A 23873-nucleotide genomic window follows, 5' to 3' on the forward strand; every position below is an offset into this window, starting at 1 on the left:
ATTTTAACAAAAAATAAGGATATTGCATATCGTTCATCATTTATGTGGTCCGAAATTTCAACAGTTTTTGTGTTACAAGTTCCAAAAGTTTGTTGTTCAGAAATTTCTTTTGTTTGTTCAGAAAGATTTGAACATCGTTCATTTTCTCTGTCATAAATTGAAATGTACAATAATCATATTTCTATTGCATATAGTGAATATAAGAACAATGAAAATGAACTTAAGTACAACAAAGATTAACATAAGAAGTGAATATAAGAATAATGAAAATGAACTTAAGTACAATAAACATGAACTTAACAAAGCGAACATACTTGTCATTTGTACTTTTTTCATCCTCAGTTTGAATTTCTCTTTCCAAGTCCTTTTAAACTTTTTGATCAACAATTGGACTTTTTACTCCTTCCTTCTTTTTCTTTCCAAATAATTGAGAAAGAATTCTGTTTTAGAAATTTAGGGTTTTTAGTGCAAAAATTCATATAACATAAATATAAGAATGAATAACAACGAATTTATGATTCATACGCATGATCTTCATCATCTGAACTAGTTGTATCTTCTTTGGGTTTTCTACATAATAAATAAAACGAACAAATACTTCAAAATTTTCGACAAAAATAATAAAAATTTGTAAACTCTAAAAAATAAGAACAATATTCACAGAATTCGAGAGGAAAACGAAGGAATTTCAACATAAATTATGCTAATTTTGAATTTACCCTTTTTTCGGAGATGGTAGAAGCTTGCTTGCCATGGATTTTCAATTTTCTAGAGAGAGAAATCAAGAGAAAGGAGAGAGAAAATTAAAGAATGAAGAGAGAGAAAATAATTTGAAGTGAGGAAGTAAATGTTTAAAAATTGGAATTAATGGCGGTTGAATATGACGGTTTTTTTTTTTTCTGAAATTGAAATTGCGTCGGGTGGGCTGTGTATTGGGTAGAAGCTGCTGTTTGGTTTGGGCCACGAGTATTGGGCCACGCGCTGTTGCAGCCATCTTGGCTGCACTAGAGTGTAGCTAAGACCAATTGAGGTAAAACGAGCCTCTTATATAAATTCCTCTAAATAAAAAAGTGGCAAAATCTAGAGCACTCTCTCCCTCTCGACTCTCCCCATCATAGTCACTCTCTTCCTTCCATATCCCCCCTCTCTCTTTCTTACCAACACCAAATACCATGACCCTCAGCTAAGACACCCCCCCACCCATCTTCATTCTCCCTCATTTTCATGTCTCCCCCCAACACCAAGCGCCCTTCTTCCGCCGCTTCCAACACCAACACCAACAACCTCTCTTCCTCCGCCTTCTCTTCTCCGATGAAGAAGCCCAAGTCCCACTCTCAGTCCCTCGACTCCAAGAATGGCCTCCACCATTCCTTCAACTCCGCCGCCGATGACGATACCGATACCCCTGCTTCCATGATTGTTGATGACGATCTCAAGTCTGATGCTGCTGCTGTTTCTCCTTCTTCGAATTCTCGTGTTCCGATCACTGCTGGGGTTACCGCGAATTTGTCCCGGAAGAAGGCCACCCCTCCTAATCCCTCTACTAAGAAGCTTGTTATCAAGCTTGTTAAAGGTTTTTGCTCTTTCTCTTTCTTTTTCTCGTACCTGATTTTGGTAATTTGGGATTTTGGATTGTTAGGGTTTTTGGAATTTGCTGTTTAATTGGATTGTTTGTGGTTTTTGTTAGATTTTTAGCGGTAGAGTGAGGAATTGAATTGAGGGATTATGTTAGGTTTTTGTTTTCGGGGTGTTGCGAATGATTGAGGGCGATTTGTTGTTGAATTGAGGTAGAAATGGCGGTAGGTTTATATGAGCTAAGCTGTTTGAATGTTTAAGGTTATTAGTGAAGATGAGTGCTTTTCGGCGAGGATGATAGCGCTTGGATTTGGTTTTTGGATGGAGGTTTTTATGAACATTCGTTATCGGAAGATGTTTGAGGATATGGTAAATGTGTCCGTTGTTATGGTTGCTGTTGTTTCCATGATCCATCATTAGCATTGAGCAGTGTGTAATTTATAGCTATTTTATTTGGGATAATGAGTAGTTGGAATTATGGTCATATAGACAAAGTTTCCTAATTTGCGACTTGAGGTACTATGTACATATGAAAGGTAAATAATTATGAAGTGAATGGGATCAAAGTTTTTGTTCTTTAGGATGTTAGATTTGTAAATTTTGTTGGTATGAACTTGGAATGGACTGAGTGGTTTCTGTATGCCATTTTTGTCTTAATTTAAGCAGATATGTCAATGGTGGGATCTTCATGAAGTGTTGCTGCTTTATTGTTAATTTTTACGGTGGAGGTATAAGGATTGATACAGGGGTAGCTTCATATACATGCCATTAGTGGCACTCATGTTGTATATTTTTGTTTCAGTGTACCAAAGGTTTTGATGTTAATAAAATCCAACCAGGGGGAGGGGGTTTACAAAGTATAATACTTTTTCCTTGTATTAGTTAAACATGTAGTTAGGGGTGTAAATGAACCAAGCCGATCAATAAATTACTCGGGTTCAAGCTCGGCTGAAGCTCGTTCATGTTCGTTTATTTGATAAATGAGCCGAGCTTGAACAAATTTTGAAGCTCGTTTAATAAATGAGCTTGAACACGAACATAGATTTGCTCATTCAGATAAGTTCAAGAATAGCTCGTTTATTTATATTTGCGAACTACTCGTTTATTTATATTCATGAATTGATTTATTCACAATTGTTAATTTAATTCTTAAGTTTTTCAATAATTAAGATTTAATTTTTAGGTTTATTATTATGATTTAATTATTATGCTACTTTTTAAGATTTTCAAATCTGAAAGTACAAAGCTTGTTTATTAGAGAAGCTCGTTTATTACTAAACTCATGCATGAAACGCTCGATTATAATAAACTTGTTTAATAAATGAGCCGTTCACGAGCCGTTCGCGAACATAAAGTATACTAAATGAGCCGAGCTTGAATAGATTTTTGAGCTCACTTGAAAGCTCGAGATCGTGCTCGAACTCGTCTAAGTTAATTGAACTTGAACATAAACAAGGTAGTACTCGGCTTGGCTCGGCTCATTTACACCCCTACCTGTAGTCACTTTCCGCACTTGCCCTTGCTGCACTAAGAAAAGGAGAAACTGAATTTAGTATAAGGCTCTTCAGCCTGCCAAACCATTGCATTGGTGCATTCAAAGTCATAGGAAATGGTGTTTAAGTAATGACTATCTATTATTGTAATGAAGTTAGCTTGTCTAATATTGTTTTCATCATCTATGTGCTCGTCTTTCAAGTTGTGATATGGCTTACTTGACAATTGCCTGACCTCTAGGTTGTCCTAAGGTAGCTGACATTGGTGAATACTGTAGTGCACTAGACTGCTCGGGATATTGCTAGTCAAGAGTTCTTAGCCCAAATTTCTTGTTTCCATTAGTATTGTAGTGGTAGAAGCTATTCATCAAGGGTGAATTTTTGTTGATTAAAGTGGTAAATCTAACATTTTGGGTGCTAGTGTCCATAGTTTTTGGTGGTATTTTTTTTTTTTGCCTGTGTAACTTCCATTAGCCATAGGGTTAATGTTGGTGGTGTATGTTATGGGTTGGATATAGGTTAGGATGGGATTATCTTTAAAGATGTTTGCTGAATTGAGAAACAATTTTTAGTAATTGCCAAATGCTAGATTTTAGGTACAGTTTTTAGAGATTGACCTGGTTATATTTGAAGTTCTCGAAGTTCTCAACGAATGGTGTGAAGAATTTTGTATTAGACGAGCTCTTTATCTTAGGTGAGAAGCTCTCTGTACTTGCAACAAGGATGAAGAATAAAGATGGGTGGGTAACAACAAATCGGACTTTACTGGTACATCTGAAATCAACCCAACCAGCAAAAGAAATATTAGTTTGCCTCCAAATCTGAGTCCAAGACTGTATTACTATATTACTCATTTTCAAGTCCAATCTATTCAGATCTTCTCACTTTCTATTACAAATCCACTAAAAATTCTTGTTTGATAGTATTTGTGGTTCCCAAAGAAAATTGTTATAAACAACAATTCGAAAGGTCAATAAACCAACCAAGAAGTTGAGACCTGAAATTTGTAGAGTGACTCATAGGTAAAATTGAAATATATTAATAAGTGTTGATGGACCAACTATAATATTAACCTATTATCTTTGATAAAGTGTAACAAATCTTTTCATAAGTAAGCATTTAAAATAAAAAGAAATTCTAATCTATTACATACTAGTAAAGGTGAAACTAGGAGGGACACTTGGCAACAAGTTATTATAAATTTTCCCTCCAAAGCTAAAAAAAAAAGTTCATTGTTACATAGAAAGAAGTTTTGTTTCTAAAGTAAACTTCCTATAAATTAAAATTGCCCATTATAACTATTATATGTATATTTATATTCTGTCATATGTTTTAATGTTTAATATATTTCATACTTTTAATGCTTGGTGAGTTGATTCATTATATAAAGTAAACTTCCTATAATTTGAAATTGTCCATTATAACTATTATATGTATATTTATATTCTGTCATATGTTTTAATATTTAATATATTTCATACTTTTTAATGCTTGGTGAGTTGATTCATATATATATATATATATATATATATATATATATATATATATATATATATATATATACATATATATATATTATATATATATATAGGGGAGGGATCCGGTAAGAACCCCACCTTATATAAGAACCCTTTCTTATGTAAGAACCCTAATTATGTTCTAAAGTTTTTCCTATGTTCTAAATTTTTTTCAACTTATGTTCTAAAGTTTTTCCTATATTCGAAAAATTTTCTTACTTATGTTCCAAAATTCCAATGTTCTAAATTGTTTTTTAGATTATGTTTTAAATTTGTTCCTATGTTCTAAATTATTTTTTTCAGCTTATGTTCTAAATTTATGTATATATACACACACAAAGTTTACAATACAAAGTGCCATAAACACCTTGTGAATTGGAAAACTGAAAGGTAATTAACACTTACAGGAGCCAACGATGGGAAATTTTTTTTTGAATCCAATAACTTTATGATTCGTTCCTTTTTATTTATCTTTTTCTACTAGCATATTAAACCTAGTCCCAATTGATAAAATGGGAAATGAAGTCAAGTATATACATCCGTGAAGAATGACAGGGAGAGAAGTTTAGATTGCTTTTTGGAAACAGAAGTTAGTTGATTGGCTTTAATGAGCAAATGCAATAAACGGGGGGAGAGAGGGGTTTTGACTCTTGGCTGCAAAATCAGAACAAGTGATGGGCTTAAGGTTTACTTTGGCTTTAATACTCTAAAGATTTAGCAAAGTCAAAAAAATTCGCTGGCCTTTTAATGAGCATAACCTGGTTCGTATACTTGTAGCCTTTGAACTCAACCCGATTCCTACTCAGTTTTGGTTTCAAACAGTTTGGAATCAAATATGGATTGGATTCAGATTTAATTGCTACCCTTAATGAAAATTAAAATTACAGGTGTTAAGGATATAGGAAAAGTCCTATGATTCAAAGAAAATGACAAATCAATTGCAAAACACACATGAAGCTAAAGAATTATGGGGAAGTGTCTTCGATAGAAGGTAACAACCATGGTTATTGTAATATTTGGTATAGATGTTTGCAACAAGGCATGCCTATTGCGTTGAAGGATCATCCTTAATTGTGCGAAATTGAAGCAGGAAAGTTAGTTGTGGAGTAGAGAGCCTTTTTATAATTTGATGGAAATTCTGTGAAAAACCAACTTTTAAATCCTTGTTTTGTGAAAAACCATCTTTTGAAAAAAAAAAAAAACCACGTCAGTTAAAATTATTGTTGTAATTTGCCACTACAAGAACAAATGACGATTAAATCGTTTATAGTTGAAGCTCATTTTCCTACATCATGTGGTGAATTACAACAAAGTTTTAAATTAGGTGGTTTTTTTACAACATTTTTAAAAAAAAGATGTTTTCTTCAAAAAAAAAACAATGATTTAAAAGGTAGTTTCTGACAAAATTTCCTAATTTGAATGCAAGTTTCTCGATTTCTTGCCACCAATTAAGTACATTCTTCCACTCACCTGGAACTTTTACTTCCCTTATTACTTAAGTCAGCTGAGCAACCACCAAATGTTATCCTAAAATCACATAGGATGCTTTCTTAATTCTGATAGTTTTGGAACAATTAAGAAACAACTGCCAGAAAAATTCTTCTTAGAAAGAAAACTCTTTATATCAGCTCTCCAAAAACACAGCTTGTGGACTTTTCTAATACTAAATTTTTAGTTACTAAAGTTTCAGGTGATACTGATATTATATGGTACTTTGAATGGTATTAAAGCCATTTAATTATCTTCTATAATTAGCTATAACATCTATCTATGGGTGACGATGGGTTAACCTATTCAACCAAAGAGCTTTTTACTGGAAGGATATTTACTTATAACTGGACTACCAAAAAATATCACAACTATTTAATTTTCTTGTTCTAATATTAGTAATTTGGCAACAATCAATAGAACAACTATCTTCCAATTCCGAAAAACAATCTTGAAAACAATAGCTCTTCAATAACACTATTTATGGCCCTTGTGTGAGGCAGATGCTGACATTGTAATCAAGGATTTTGCCTATGTCATGTTAGAGAAAAAGAGTGATGAATCCAGGGATTCTACTTCCATATTTTTTCAAATTTATTCTATATCAGAAAATCAAGGATATTATCAGAACTTTGGGAATTGGGATAAATGCAGCAGTACTAGGTGTTTAAGTATCAGAAAGTTGAGATGAAATTTACACAAATTTCTGACATTTATTTATCAATTGTGAAGAGGAACAAGAAACTAAAGAAAAGACCTGAAACAAATGTTCTCCATCAGTTCTACATTAATATTTTCATCATTATGAATTAAGGTTAGGGATCAAAAATATATATGTGAGTGCTTAATGTTTTTTTTCTGAAGAGGAATGGGCTTTATAGGTTTTGTTTGGTTATCAGTATTTGTTGTTTCAATTTAGATCATTTCTAGAGGTAGAGTGAATCAATTTATGTTGTGGGCATTTGTTTCTCGACCATTTTGTCTCAATTTTTACATTTTTACTCACTTCAGTAAGTCTTAATGCCAATGCATCAGATTTATATTCTAGTACATCATGTTGCAATATTTTGGAAATTCACTCTTTGATTATCCTGTTGTAGCTTATGTAAATGATAATAGTGTTCCTTTAAAATCTGTGGGTAGTTGTATTGATTATATTGTTCATTGTATGTGGAAGCCAAAAAGCTGGGTTCATCATGCTGCCATTTGACTGTTTTTAATCTAATTGGAGTTTATCAGATGGAATCGGATAGTAATATTTACTGAGAGTGTATCTATTCAAAATGCTAATTTGACTTTATTCTTCTTTGCTCATTGTGAAACAGCTAAGCCTACCCTACCCCCTAACTTCGAGGAAGATACTTGGGCAACCTTGAAGTCAGCCATCAATGCTATATTCTTAAAGCAGCCTGATTCGTGTGACCTAGAGAAACTTTATCAGGTAAATAAACTCACAACTTCCTGGTAGAAAACACAAACTACCTTGTCCTTTGTGGAATATTATTCACAGTTGTGATCTCAAATTTTTAGGCTGTTAATGATCTTTGCCTGCACAAGATGGGGGGAAGTCTTTATCAAAGAATTGAGAAGGAGTGTGAAGCTCATGTTTCTGCGGTACTGCATTCATTGGTTGGTCAAAGTCCAGACCTAGTAGTTTTTCTATCACTTGTTGAGAAATGCTGGCAAGACCTTTGTGACCAAATGCTGATGATTCGTGGCATAGCTTTGTATCTTGATAGGACATATGTGAAACAGACCCCAAATGTGAAGTCATTGTGGGACATGGGATTACAGCTATTTCGTAAACATCTTTCTTCATCTCCTGAAGTTGAGCACAAAACCGTTACCGGTCTTTTGAGAATGATCGAGAGGGAAAGGTAAATTTGCATGTTTCTTTGCTTTGTATTTTTCATTATTTCTAAACTATGTTATATGGACATATGGCTGAAATATGCAATGACATCGTTATCACAACTTTGATCCCTTACGCAATATTTCCATCATACAGATTAAGTTGACTGACATTTTGGCTCCTCTGCTTTTTCCCTATGCTATTGTTATGTAGTATTGTGTGTCTGTGTGATATATCTCGAAGAGGACAACTTATCTTACAGATGCTGGTTGATATATTTTGCCTGTGCTTTTTGTTTGTTCTAGCATGTTGTTTTGAATTGTGGCTGATGCTAAAATTTGATGTTTGTTCGTGAACTATCTTCTGCACTAGTTTTTACAGTTGAGAGGAAGGCTTTTGTTTTAACCTTTTTGGAACTTTTTTTTTTTTTTTGGGTGTGTGTGTGCGCGTGTGTGTTTGTGTTTGTGTTTGTGTGTGTGCGCGCGCGTGTGTGTGCGTGCTTGTGTGTGTGCGTGTGCGTGTGCGTGTCTGGAATAGAATTATCTTCATATCGCTTTCTGTTTTTTGGCATGTTCAGTTCATATTAATCTTATCTTGCTGTTATAGACTGCCTCTGGCAAATATTAATTAACCGTATCATGAAAGAATTTAGCGTAGGAAACTTGGTTAATTGACTAATAATGGCGAATTATCTTCATATTGCTTTCTGTTTTTTGGCAAGGTCAATTCATATTAATCTTATCTTGCTGTTATAGACTACCTCCGGCAAGTATCAATTAATAGTAATTATTATGCAAGAATTTAGAGTAGGAAGCTTAGTTAATTGATCAATAATACAAAATTGCTTACAAGGATCAATAGCTTTAGGCTATCACTCTCAATTAGTTGCTTTAGGCTACACCTCTCAACAAGTGTTTTCTCTCAATTTCTGGATAATTGCTATTCTACTACTGCTTTTTTATACTCAAGCTCAATGACAAGGGTTAAACATACTCTTTAATTACATTCCTCTATTGCCAAAAGTATCACATGGTCAGAAAATCAGTCTTTTTTCCCTCCCCTTAGTGCTTCATTGATGACTTTTGTTCTGTTCCTCTTTTTGCTGATTTGGCTGTTCTGTTGCTTGTACTCCTGTCCCCTTGGTTTTGTTCTGCCTTCGAGCATAGACCCTTAGTGGTGGCTCACCCAAATGAGGTGGCTGACCCAAATTACATACTGGGCTACTTGGGTCCATGACACTTGCTGTTTCAGAGGAAAAGAAGAGGGACTAAGTGCTTGTAGTGCACTTATTATGTAGTATTATATTTGTGCTTCTGTCTTTTGATTTTACCTGAAAAGGTTTTTTCTTTCTTTTCTTTTCTGTTAACCATATTTTTTCTTCTTATTTTGCTGTTTCAAAGGAAAAGGAGGGACTAAAATGCTGTTTTTACATCTGTTATGGTTTATATTTATGCTTCTTTTATTTTTTTTCATCTTTCTGTAATAAAAAATGTTTGTTCTTGAGTTATTTGTAAAGCATTGGACCTTTTATACATTTTCTTTAATATTAGGTGCTATTATAACAAAATTGTGTACAGAGTTCCTGCCATTGTAAGGTGTTTATTTTTTCATTTTGTCACTGTTTCCCAGATTAGGTGAAGCTGTTGATAGGACTCTTCTGAACCATCTTTTGAAAATGTTTACTGCTCTTGGAATTTACCAAGAGAGCTTTGAAAAACCATTCCTTGCTTGCACAGAGGAATTTTATGCTGCTGAAGGTTCAAAATACATGCAGCAGTCGGATGTTCCAGATTATTTGAAGCATGTCGAAGTATGTGTTTGCTTTTAGTATCCCCTCTAGTTTAAGCATTTTTTTTCCTTGCGTTATTCATTATTATGATACTGGAACTGTGTTTTTGTACTGCTGTTATTATCATTTAGTGTGTGGCATATAATATGGCTATTCCTATACAGCAACCTTTCTGCAGTCAAAATCTGATACTGATGCTTCTTTGCAGATAAGATTACATGAAGAACAAGAAAGATGTCTACTTTACTTGGATGCAAGTACTAGAAAACCACTCATCTCAACGGCTGAAAAGCAGCTTCTTGAGCGTCATATATCTGCAATACTTGATAAGGTATGACTTTTGCAATACTCGTGGCATCTCTGCACTTTCATTTCCTATATTTTGCTGTATTATTACTGAAGTGTTAATATTTTGAGCAGGGCTTCATGATGCTGATGGATGGAAGTCGTGTCGATGATCTGCATAGAATGTACAGTTTATTTTCCAGGGTCGACGCCCTTGAGTCTCTGAGACAGGCACTAAGTTCCTACATCCGCAAAGCTGGTCAGGCTACAGTTATGGATGAAGAGAAAGATAAAGACATGGTTTCTTGCCTCTTGGAGTTCAAGGCAGCACTTGATAAAATATGGGAAGAAAGTTTCTCAAAGAATGAATCATTTGGAAATACTATCAAAGATTCGTTTGAGTACCTAATTAATCTACGTCAGGTAGGCATTTTAAAAGCGTCTATTTTCTAGTTACCAACTTGAAGTCAAGTTAGCTAATACATAATGAATGTGGGACATGCGTGTGTATTATTTTTTTTATATCTTTTGTTCTCTACGTGCTTTGCTTAAATTTGCTATATTCATGCATCATCAATTCTAACTTTATACTCGATTTAATAGAACCGTCCTGCGGAGCTGATTGCGAAGTTTCTGGATGAGAAGCTTCGAGCGGGCAATAAAGGAACATCTGAAGAGGAATTGGAGGGAACCCTTGATAAAGTTTTGGTCTTATTCCGTTTTATACAGGTAAGTTTGTTTATGTTAAGTGGAATTTTGAAGGTTCTCTTTCTGTTGCAATTGACCTGCATCCAAGAATTATTTTTCTTTGTTCTATTAATTCAATCTACGTATTTGGGCCAATATCTCATTTCCTCTGTTAATTCTAGGGTAAGGATGTATTTGAAGCATTTTACAAAAAGGATCTTGCGAAGAGGCTGTTGTTAGGAAAGAGTGCTTCGATTGATGCTGAAAAGTCTATGATCTCAAAGGTGACTTTATTGATATAATTCTGATGGTTTGAAGTACAATTATTTTCTCTTGATCATTTTTTTTTTGGCATTGCAGCTCAAAACTGAGTGCGGTAGTCAATTTACAAATAAACTTGAAGGAATGTTCAAGGTATGGATCTTATCTTGGAAATCGTTATTTTAACAAGCAATTACAAATTCTATTGTTTAAAATGTGATTACATGACATACAGCATTATTTGGATGCAAATTTTTATTTTATTTTATTTTTACTGCTGAGAGTACTGTTTGTGCTCTTCTGATTTACTTGTATCTGATACCTTTGGTTTTTCAAAGGAAAGAAAAAGCCTTTTCTTGTCCAAAATAAAATATTAAAAGTAATTAAAACTATGATGAATTACTTGCATCTTATCTTATCAAGTGGGATTATTTACCAAAGCTGAATAAGAAATGAACTCGAGAGCTTGAGTGTGCGTTAAGGGACTTTAGGTTTAATGTTTCTCAATTTCAAACCAGTACTAAGCCATAATTCACCAAAGCTACTCGGCCTTCTGTCTAGCTTATCTTGCTATTTTCCTCTTTAGTTTGTATTTTTATCAAAAATGAAGTATATTAATTTCAGTGTCTTTTGGCTGTTTACATCATGTGAAATAAAGGTTCATGTGGTTTAGAGGGATGTAGGAAAAATCTTAGGGGGAGAAGGGTGGGGGGATTAGGAAGGCAAGAGAAGGTATGCTTAAGATAAGGAAAAGAAATGCAAAAGAGTTGGTCATAAGAATGGCAAGAGAACAATTTTTACGTCAATACAAAAAAAAAATGCATGCATGTAATTTCATTGTGCACCCTGAAATTAACATGGACACCAATCAGGCAATCACACATAGAATGCTTTATTTATATTATATTACTATATACCCATGTTACTCTACAAATGTCAATGTGATGGTTAAGCATAATATCATATTATGAGGCATCTCCTAATGCTGACAAATTTCTGACTGTTTAATATATTAGGTTTTAATAGGTTACCTATTTCTGAATAGATTGTATATCTATTTGAAGAAGAGCGTAACCTCATTTTGAAGAAATCTTGGAGTCTTGAATATCTTGGTCTTTGAAGTGGATTTTGTACCCCCACCAAACCCCCCCCCCCCCCCCTCTTCTTTTGAGTTTGTTTGGAAATTGCACATTCCCAATCTTCCCAATGACTGGAACTCGAGTGAAGGGGGGTGGGGGAGTTGTTATGGTTCAAAATTTTTGTCTAATATGTGGCGGTTCAAGATTCATTAGGTTGCCTAGTTTGTAGAGTATTTGTGAGCTAGTGTAAATGGTATGAGACAGTACAGTCTTAGAATGTACATCTAGGCTAATGTGAAGATGAATGGCCTTTGTATGTTTTGACATTTTTCTCTATGGTGGAAACCTTTGTTATGAAATCCCTTATATCCTCAACCTCTTGATTCAAAAAGCATGCCTGCATTAAGATGAGGTTTTCTAACAGATGAGCCTTTGACCAACGGCTATGTTCTTGAAGTCCTAGCAACTGTAGGCCTTGAGGATTCTGTGGAAAATAATGAAAGGGGAAATCTTCAAATCTTGAAGCAAAGTACTCTTAATTCAGTAGATTTTGTGTAGCTGTAGGGGTAGGCTAAGTTTGTTATTACAGGGAATAAAGGCTGTAAATTGTAGGTCTGTAAGTGTTAAGTGTTGAGGCTATTGCAATATTTTGTCTCTTCCATTGTTTCCAAAATCCAATTATGTTTGCTGGAAATTGTTTGGGAAGTGGGTAAAGGTCTAACTTTGACTGACACTCATCTGGATTCTCTGTTTTTGGTAGAGGTTGAGGGGGGACATGCCAAGAATCTACTTCTGGTAGGACACAGATGGAGACTTGAAGGAATGTAAAAGATAGTCACTAAATTCCATGCTCAATGCATTACATACTATGTCTTGGACTTGGGAACGTGTCCAAGTGTCAACTCGGCTATTTTGTGAAATATTTTGGTGAGATACGTAGGAGTGCCCGGGGTACTTTGTGTGAAATGAAGAGTCCGAGTGACTTAGATTGCATCAATAGCATATGATATGATTTTGGATAGTGAATTATTGTTCTGCTCAGATTTTCAAAAATTGTTGCTTTGTTTGTGAAAATAAAGATTATCTGGGGGTTGAAGAGTAACTCTATCTCAGTTTATGGTGAAAAAAACATTTTCAGACAATTTTAACATGTTTGTGGTCTATTTTTATTGTGGCTTGCAATATTTTACCTAATAAATGATATCTGAACTTCTGAGGCTATGAGGAATTAGGTAATTCTTCCCTTTTCGTTTCTTTTCCTTTTTTTTGTTTTTTCATCATATGTTCCCCCCTTTCCTTTCCTCTCCTCTCAGTTACCTCTTTGTAACCTAAAATGTCGATACCTTGGCTATAAAATCCCTTCAATAATGTATTTGATGCATTCAAGCAGTTTTGAACATATAACTTTCTAGACAATAAACAATATTTGCAACAAGGAAATCTAGGATGAATAAAAAAATATAACTTTTCTTAGTATAATAGGTATCCTTTGAATTGTAGTGAAGCCACCCTAAATTATCACCTGCTGGCTACCTTTTATCATGCTTGACTGTAAGTTCCCTGTTGCAGCTGTAGAGTCGTCGTGAATGCCATGCTCTACCTTTCCTCTCGTCTGTCTTTTGTGAGAATTATGCTTGAATGGTGGTAATTATAATAATAAATTTGGGCTTCTGATCTAGTCCAATTTAGCTGGTAATTAAGCAACAATTAGTCCTTTACTTTAACTATTTTTTATTTACTCGTCTGCAGTACATTATCAATAAAATGTATTTTTGCTATTTGCATAGTTTTGATTTCAATTTATGTAGGCCTAAGTATATGCTAGGCAAGTGGACAAGGAATAAATGGGAAGCTACCTTGATATAAGAATTCAGTTAGGCCTTGCTATGGGCAGAAATTAGGCGTGGAATTTGGGGAATTATGGAAAGGTGTCAGACTTTGTATAATAAGAAGGATTGAGAAGGGAATCCAAAGAGTAATCGTTTCTCTTTCGTTTTTGTTGTATTGATGATATAATCACTCCCATATAGCCGCTGCTTCCCTGTTTCTCTTCTCTATTTTCTTAATTTCATCTTAATTTCATTTCAATCTCAAATTCACGTCTCAGTCTCCATCAATTAGAGCAAGATTATTTTGGGATACCTAATAGCTACATAATTAAGAATGTACTCTACCCCTTATTACGTATACAATTTTAACAAACTACCTTTATAACCCAAAACCACTTAACCAATTATCTTGGCTCGATAGCTTAGCCCAAAACAACAACAGACAATGAGCTTTCTCCAAACCTACCATTGAAGTAAAGAGACTGACAATTACGATCTATAGCATATAAGGGAGAAAAACCTTTCTTTTTGGTCTGATGAGTGGTGGTTGGTGGGTCATATAGCTGTGTGCTACTCGGCAAAGATGATGAAGAGGAGGGTGAAGCAGTAGTCAGACCCATAGACGATGAGTAACATTCCATCGTCCTATTTAAGGCTCTCTTAAATCTCTCTAAAATTGGTGGTGGGAATAATTTGTACAACTCTGTAATGGTGATTAAAATTAGGGAGGAAGAAGTGGTAGTCATGGTGGATCTTGGTGCAACCCACTATTTCATATGCCTTGATACGGTGGTTCACCTATAAAATTATATCGGTGTGTCTTGGCTCAAAAGAAGGTTAGTTAAGGGGGTGCCACTCCAACTTTAGGAGTTACAATTTGTTTCAAATTTCAACCCCTTATGCTAGGTAACTTATGTTTGATATTGATGGTAAAATTGGCTGTCCAATACTCAGCAATTGGAAGCTTCCAGCTTTGAAATTAATTTCAGGATAGAGGGATTTTCATAAACTTTCTTGGAGACCTAACGTAGTAACGTAGAGAAAAATGAAATATAAGCCATGTTGAGGACTATTCAAAGAGAAAGGAGAAATTAAGATTGAGTTAGAATCAATAAAAGGTAGCACAACATTATTAGGAAGACACGAGTGGACGGTGCCACCATTTTTGCATACCACCTTGCAACAATTATTTGAGATCTTTTGTATGCCCACCAATTAGGGAAAAAGAACATTCAATCACCCTAAAACGTTGAAAAAATAAAAATAATAAAGGGGAAATGATCTTGTAAGCATGCGCTTCATCTAAACCTCCAATCCTGATGAGATTTAATGGATTCAGCTGGAATAATAGGGCCTTATTGTAGACCATTTTTTAGCCTGATTAGGCCATTTTTTAGCCTGATTCTCTTTAATAAAGAAGAATGTGTTATGGAGGCTATGTATGGATTACAGAGGCCTTAAACAGATAGACAATGTTTGTAAAGACTGATAAGCTTCTAGATTAACTCTACCGGTCTTGAATTTCTCTATGCTTGATCTAAAGTCGGGATATCAGCAAAAAGTAGGGATTTGTGGTTTAAGAGGGCTGTTTACTTTACAGAGGAAGGGCCATGGTTCTAGGTAATTTTAAGATTACTTCAGCCCCCTTCTACAAGTATTCATTACCCTCGTATTGGGGAAGCTCAAAACTTAGCTTCAGTTTGTTATGGAATAGTACTGAATATTTATGACCCAACTACCCCATTTACATTATATATTGGCTGGAAAAAAGGCCTAATAATTATTGACCTGTCTCATTGCTCTCAATCTGCTATACAGATTAGGTTACAAGTACCTCTTTGTGCAGCACAGGACTGTGTATCTAGTGAAAGACTGTATCTTCTTCCGTTCCTCTTTCAGTGGAGTATCTAATTGCTGTACAGCATTAAATTCTAAAATGTTAAAGTGTCTGATTTGGTTTTCAACATGATTACTCACATCGACAGATTTGTCGATTTGATGCACATTTTGCTTCCTGATTCGTAGACTTCATGTCAAGTAAAGTTAGATATGGCGGTTTAATCCAATAATATACGTTTGTGAAAATACTTGTATATCCTATTGTTGGGTTCTAGTGTTAAATGACCGTATGCTTCTTAATATATATTTGTGAATGTATAGTTTGTTTATTCTCTTGTATTTTTGCAGGACATTGAATTATCAAAGGAAATTAATGATTCTTTTAAACAATCATCCCAAGCAAGGACAAAACTTCCATCAGGAATTGAGATGAGCGTACATGTCTTAACCACAGGGTAGGTTGTTATTCTAGTCTGGTTTTTGAATCCAAAAGGATTGAAGAGGTTTTGTTTAGTAGGCTTCCTTGCTTGGTCCACTGGTAAATCTCTTGTTATTTTGCTGCAGTTATTGGCCAACGTACCCCCCGATGGATGTCAGGCTCCCACATGAGTTAAATGTATACCAGGTAAGATACAAGTTGTGAAGCCAGATGATTTGTAAACGCACTGCCACACAAGTGTTTTGATTCTGGTTTGATGTGCAGGACATATTTAAAGAGTTTTACCTTAACAAACACAGTGGTAGACGGCTAATGTGGCAAAATTCTCTGGGTCACTGTGTCCTGAAAGCAGACTTCCCAAAAGGTAAAAAGGAGCTTGCAGTTTCTCTGTTTCAGGTTGGTCTCCTCCTATTACTTTTGTTGTTTGTTTATTGACTTTATTTTTTGCTTATAGAAGCCCTTTTAATTTGTTTTGACTCTTTAACTTATGTATTGTGATACCTAGGCCGTAGTTTTGATGCTATTTAACGATGCTGAGAGTCTGAGCTTCCAAGATATGAAGGATGCCACTGGAATTGAGGATAAAGAGCTGCGGAGAACTCTCCAGTCCCTTGCATGTGGCAAAGTTCGTGTCCTTCAGAAGGTACTGACCAGCAAATAGTTTATTCAAAACTTTCTTTGGATATTATGTTTGAGATATTGTATCAAACACTTGTTATAAATTTAAAAATGCAGGTTCCTAAAGGCAGAGAAGTGGAGGATGATGACTCTTTTGTGTTCAATGACACATTTGCTGCCCCGCTCTATCGTATAAAGGTATCCGAGGTCTTATAATTATGAGTTTATACATGAACTACATATAATACACAGTGAAGAAGATAATTATCGAATTGATTCTGTCAATTATTACATCAGATTATTTTCTTAATAATGTACCTGTCTTGCCACATAGCATCGTGCTTGCTAATGTGTAGCTTGTATTAGTTTGGACTTTGCATTTTCTCAGTCTTATCTGAGTTTGTAGATGTTGACAGATTTTTGCATTGTAGTGGGAGGGGAAGATGAGCAATTGTGGGAAGAGAGGTTGATTGTGCTGCAAAATTGCAATTATATTCCGAAGATTGTACCATGTAGTTTGGACTTTGATTTTTGTTATAGTTTGGAGAGTTTGAGAGTTTTTTGCATTATAGTGGTTTCTTTGAAGAATGGGAAGGGAAGACAGATTGTGTGTGTCAGTGAAGGGGGGGGGGGGTAAAAAATCTCAAAATAAACATAACAGTACATGGTTTAGCTGCTAATGCTAAACATTGACTAGGAAACTAATATCCTACATACACTATCATTTTCCTTTAATATAACTAGGGTGGCTAACACGTGCGATGCGCGCGCCATAATTAGCCATGTCCAGGAGCACTTTCAGTTTGTCGTTATGTCATTGGTTGGTAGCATTGATGTGGGAAAATATATAAACAAATATTTTTAGGGGTATAAATATCAAAAAAGAGGTAATCAACATAAATGAGGGCAAATAAGGAAATAAACATTTTAGAGGTTTTAATTGTTCAAACACTATTCATAAGAGTTATCTCAAACGTTTCAAAAGGTAGGGAAACAATATTATCATTTGCACTCTTCATTTTACCTCAAGTGCGCATTTAGATCCCTCATACATGATTAGGGCACTTTTAACCTTAATTTTGGACTAAAATCATGACAAAATATGACATGGTAAGATAGGCAAACCACTTCCCGATAACAAATATGACATGGTAAGATAGGAAGGATTTCAAAATTTTCAATTTGGCTGTTTATTGGCTGTTTACTGTGCAGTTTTAGACTGTTTGTTATGCCTATATCTTAGAATTGTACACTGGTTCAGGCAAGGGGTGTAGGCCCTAGTGTTGAAGATCCTTTTTCATGTTATCAATTTTATGTCTTTGTTCATCTTCCAAATGGTAAATTGTGAAACCTTGTTGATTGAAATAGTTATCAAGGACTCGGATAGTCAATCACAGATCTGAACATCAGGGGCTTGTCCAAATTGGTTGGCAGACTTGGCATTAGAGTTGTCTTGTCATGGACAAAGATAATTATGAGTAAAGGGGCTACTCATAGAAGAACAGGTGTATGGCTGTTCTATCATGTATTCTTTGAGAAGTTTTCATCTATAATGCTTTTCATCTACATGCTATGGTAGAATTGCTTTGTTACTATCATATCCATTTTATGTATTTTGTAGTAATAACTTTTTTGTGAACTCTATTAAAGTAGTAGTTTCAGTAAGGTGGACCTCCCAAATTCTTTCTTAGCTGAATTAACTCTAGGTCATTTAGTTGGAACTGTCAGTTGTTCCTACTATCCAGTATCCTAGACTTTTTGGTGAAGTAGTGCTAGAAGTGCATTTTTGCAGAGTAATTTTCTGTGTTATTGAGACAACTAGGTGATGGTTACAATGGCATCTTTAAGGAACTAATGTGAGGATGGGTGAGTAAGAAAGGAATAGATTCATTTCATTTCAGTTCAGCTCAGCTCGAGTTCAGTCAGGGAGAACAGGCCCTTAGTTGATGTTGACATCATTCTCTTGTAGTCACCGCTTTGTTTGTTTCTAAGACTTTGAAAGTTTTTTGAGGAGCACCTTTGATGGCTTGGCGATTATTTAAAGAATTTGGGCTAATATGCTGCAGAGTGTGGTAAAAAGGAATTCCATAGCATCATCTACAACACAGCTTCCCTCGAATAAGATTTGGGAGATTCTTTTCATAAGTATGTTAATTGAATCTTGGGAAATCATACATGGAACCAAATTTGAGGGTGGATTTTTGAATGAAGATTCTGCTGAAGTGGCTATATGTATAAGTGCTCCCGCTTGAGGTGGTATATGTTAAAAATAATTTCTAAAACATATTTTAATGCAGTTACCTGGCTTTTACTTAGGGGCTGGTTTTATTTATTTTTTAGCTATTAGTGGTTTATATAATGTAACCTTCAGCTATTCCTTGATGCGTGTAGAAATATCCTATCTGTTTGATCTTGAGAGTGCCACTTTGCACATTGATTATTTTATTACCTTTTTTTTTTTTTTTTTTTTTCCTTTTATTCCTTTAGTGCAAACAGATCAAAGCATGTGCTTTTGATCACTGGGTATCCACATGAAATTTGACTACATGGAAATTGAACAACCCAATCATAAAATTTCCTTCGTGTTGAATGTTACAAAAACTCTGATGCTTTTAATCTTTTTTGTCAATTTGTGCAAAGATGTCATGATAAATAATCAAATGTTCAACTGTAGATCTTCATTAGAGAGACAAATGTGTAAATGTGTGATATTGAAATATGAAATATTGACATCACCACCATGCCAAAGAGGTGGAGATGGCAGCGGGCATGGGGCTAGATTGTTGAAGGTAACAACAATGGTGGTGTGGGTGGTGATCACCACGAGTGAAAAAGAAAAAAATGAAGTCAACCAAAAAAATGACCATCTTCCGGAGCACAAATACGTACTGTAGTTTGTAACAAGCTGACTGGTCCAATACTGTCAAATGCATTTAAAGTTTGGCCCAACTAGAAATAATACTGGTTGTAGTTGCGACTGTTTATAGTAGACCAGCCATATTTGAGACCGTCTATTTCAAATTTTCCTTCAATATGTGCTGCTTATTCTGATAAAATTATATTAAACGGTGCAGGGAGCAATTGCCTGAAATCTAAGTACCCTCTTTCCCCTTTTCCTCTTTTGTGCTGAGACCTGAGCTTCATCTTCTTGTTATGTGTCATGGATTGCTTATTTGACAATAAAATCATGAATGTTTGAATGATGCAGGTCAATGCAATCCAGATGAAGGAAACAGTGGAGGAGAACACGAGCACCACTGAGAGAGTATTTCAAGATCGTCAATATCAGGTTTGCTTAGTATTCGATGCCCCTCATTTTGTAATGCTTGCAAGTTTGCTCCAGGGTATGATTTTCTTATTTTAGGTAGCTAATCAGTGTTTTACATTTTCGTAAATCAAAGGTTGATGCTGCTATAGTTCGTATTATGAAGACGAGGAAGGTGCTTAGTCATACTCTTCTGATAACTGAACTATTCCAACAGGTAAATTTATTACTTGATATTAGGGTGGGCTAGGGAGTAGCTGGGTACAGGAGTTCATATACGTTTGTAATTCTGTCATATTCAGTCCCATGTATGCATTTTATTACTGGATTGGAACTGAATTTCTGTTAGTGGCTTAAAATTGTATTGAATATTACATCCTTTTCAAAGTGTTGCAAATAATTTGTGATGGTTTTATAAAGGAAAATGATGCGAGTAATTCAGAATGGAAGGTGTACCTTCTGTGTTGCTTATCGTTTAGTTGCATTAAGCACAATGTGTCTTTGATGCTTGAAATGCTGCTTATTTGTTTAGTTGCATTAAGCACAATGTGTCTGTCTTTGATGCTTGAAATGCTTATGTGTAGCTAAACGTTCTAAACGCATTGGACATGTTACTTGATTTTTGCATTTCTGTATATGCTGTTTGAATTTACTTTGTTTTATTTGATGAAACAGCTCAAGTTTCCCATTAAACCAGCTGATCTGAAGAAAAGGATTGAGAGCCTTATAGACAGAGAATACTTGGAGAGAGACAAGAATAATCCTCAAATATATAATTACTTGGCGTAAACAGATCATTTTGAGTCGAACCTTCTAGATGACACAGGGAAAACCTGCTACTGTCAGCTGAAGGTTTGTTTGATAATGTACAGTAACTTGCACCCTTTTTTTTCCCCAACAATGTAGATGTAATATTTTTTTCCCCAATATCTTGATAATTTTGCATTTAAAAAAAAAATTCTCGAAACCAATAGCAATATGTTATAAAATATCAGATATTTGGTAATCAGTACTGAATAGCCTTTGGTCACTCAAATCTCCACACTTACCGTGTATTGCCTCAACCTGTAGTGTGACTCCGACCCATATCCATCCCCCTCTCTTGTGTAATCCTGGAGGTGTAAGTGTTGGTGTTAGCGAGACTAGATGGCTGACTGGTTAATTTGTTCTCTGATCAAAATAACCTTATTTCAATTGGTATGAATATATACGAGTATTTACATTTAGAAAGCTGTATGTCATTTACTACCTTCGTCATTAAATAAAATCAACATTTCTATTTGGAAAAATCATAGAATGATTACGGTAGGGTATTGTTGATACAAATTGAATAGAAAAAATTAAGTGATTTGAGGGGAAATATAGTGGGCTTAAAGAGAAGTTGATGAAGAGTGAATTAAAAGACGTTGGTGGGTGAAATGAGAAATGAGTCTTCTATTTGAGGAGAATAATTTTGGACAATAGGCAAGGCTTTTTTAAATGTGAAAAGAACGTTTCTCATAGTATGCTTGAGAATTTTGTGATCAAAATCATTCAATAGGACTTTTACGCTTGCCATTATCAATATCTTTGATCATACCTACAGTAATCTGGTTATTTATATATTTTTTTTAAAACAACTTAATAATAGGAAAGTAAATAAATGAACCCTTACATAAGAAGTTTTAAAAAATAAAATAATAATAATAAGGGATGCATAAGAAGCTAAAAATGAAAATGATAAGAAAATGTATAGAAGTGCACATATGTATTGTAAATGGGAATGATATTATTCTATTTTCATTTTGGTACTAAGGTTCTGATGTAAATTAACTAATTTTAAAATTAATAAGTTTGTGGAAATAAATTCTAACTAACTTCAATCTAATTCTAAGTTGTATAATAAAGAATAGTCAAGTTAGCAAGTGATGAATTTACGGTTAATAAAGTCTAGTCAAATAAGCGGGTGATAAATTTAAGGTTAACAAAGACAGCTTAAATGAGAATACTATTTGAGCATCAGTTTATAAACATTCGATCATTCAGCCAAGCAATACGTGGTCCACTTGGTATGAATCGTCCCTTACATAATTGAGGCTTAAGAATCCTATCAATAGTACCAAATAGAGTATTTAGAGGTGGAGCAATTTGAAGATTGTTACGAAATAATATTTAGCTTTGGGACACTTCTTGGTTGCTTTTAAAGTGCAACTCTTAACCTCATGTATAATTCGTAACTTTAATTATTAATAACTTTAGTTATCTAAATTAGTTATAAAATGTTGATATAATGAAACATGCCTTGTTAATAACATTTTTTTTTTTTTTATACATTCATTAAAAACTCAAATCAAATCCCACTAAATAAATTTTATAAAAGGTAAACAAGTTACACTTGCAAAAATGGAAGGGGTATTAAACAAAATTACGACTTTAGTTTTCTTTTTCAAGGATTACTCTTAATTAGGTTTTCTCTATTATTAAATGGAACATTTAAAGAGACGACAAAAAGAAACTATACATTATACAATCAAGCGAGTAACAAACAAATACGGTAGAATAAAAAAAAAAAATTAAAAATGCAGAGCACAATAATACAAGTTCACAACATACTGTAATTCATCTTAGACATAGAAAAATCGTTGACACTATGATTAAGAATTTTTACATTACAAAAAACTTGCACAACGACCAAAATCACACAACAAAAAACCCAATTCCATGATCCAATCCAAAAAAAAAAGAAAAATTAAAAAGAAACAGAAGATTCGATTTCAATTAGATGAGATTGAGGGAGATTGCAGATCGAAATCAGACGGGCTTAGAAGGGGTTGATTCGGAAGAATCAGCGTCGTCGGGGTTGAGAGGAGCGCGGATGGCGTCGTCGTCGTCGGGGTCGTAATCGGGGTTGAGGTTGCGGTCAATGGCTTCGCGGCCTTTCTCGAGGCAAGGTTTGCAGGCCATCTCGACTGCAATCCAACCTAATGCTAGACCCACCACTGCTATGATTGCGGTTGTGATTGCCCCCATTTTTTGTTAAAGGGCGGAGGTTGTTGCTTGCCCACGTTTTTGACAAGTTTATGGATCTATTGTTGATGTTTTTTAAATGTATATATTGTGTTGTTATTATGATAATACTAGTGCAGGACTAAAACTCAATTTTTTTTTATTATTATTATTATTATTATTATTATTATTATTATTATTATTTTTGAAAACCCCTCTCAAAGGGAAAACTATATTATAAGATCATTGGAAATCAAAGACAAAAACTATCCGGAACATTGTTTACCCATACTCTTCGACCCAACTCCCAAAGTTGAAATTGAGCTAAAATATGCGCTACTCGGTTACCGCTACGCTTAACAAAAGACCAAGAAAAAGACTCGAAATTAGAACATAAAGCTAGAATACTAAAAGAAGATGAAAAGTGCTTTTTGAACCATCACGCAAAGCTTGCACCAGGATCAAACAATCGCTCTCGATAACAATCCTCTTGTATCCCATCTCAATTGCCCAGCTTAATCCCCATGAAAGAGCCTTTGCCTCTGCAATTTTCGCTTCCCATACTTCCTTGCACTGATACGAAGCACAACCAAGCACCTGCCCATCACAATCACGCGCAATAACACCAAAAGCCGAGCCAATATCCCCCAACAGACCAGCATCTACATTCAATTTGAGGCTTCCCACAGCAGGCTTAGACCAGGACATGGGATGACAAGCAGCTTGTTGCCCGGCTTTAACCCAGCATCATTACCCACCTCTCTCACTTCCCCACTAATCTTCAAGGCATAGCTGATTATGCTTGTTGGGTCTGGTTGCTCACCTTCAATCACCCAGGAGTTTCGAGCACTTCAAATCTCCTAACAGATGGT

General features: G+C 34.8%; 1 protein-coding gene across 1 annotated transcript; it reads left to right on the top strand.

Annotated features, from left to right (window-relative positions):
• The first annotated feature begins 1158 nt into the window (after positions 1–1158).
• Positions 1159–21022, top strand: LOC145610224 (cullin-4-like). The gene is made up of 17 exons (XM_081665517.1): positions 1159–1573; positions 7399–7514; positions 7604–7950; positions 9555–9735; positions 9923–10045; positions 10135–10422; positions 10603–10728; positions 10869–10970; positions 11047–11100; positions 16043–16149; positions 16259–16319; positions 16398–16529; positions 16639–16776; positions 16869–16949; positions 19960–20040; positions 20153–20233; positions 20692–21022. The coding sequence occupies exons 1-17, from the start codon at positions 1225–1227 to the stop codon at positions 20803–20805; spliced, it is 2481 nt and encodes an 826-aa protein (XP_081521643.1). The 5' UTR covers positions 1159–1224; the 3' UTR covers positions 20806–21022.
• The last annotated feature ends 2851 nt before the right edge of the window (positions 21023–23873 follow it).

Source organism: Chenopodium album, chromosome 24 (genome assembly GCF_948465745.1).
Source record: "Chenopodium album chromosome 24, dcCheAlbu1.1, whole genome shotgun sequence".
In the NCBI taxonomy this organism is placed as follows: Eukaryota; Viridiplantae; Streptophyta; class Magnoliopsida; order Caryophyllales; family Amaranthaceae; genus Chenopodium; species Chenopodium album.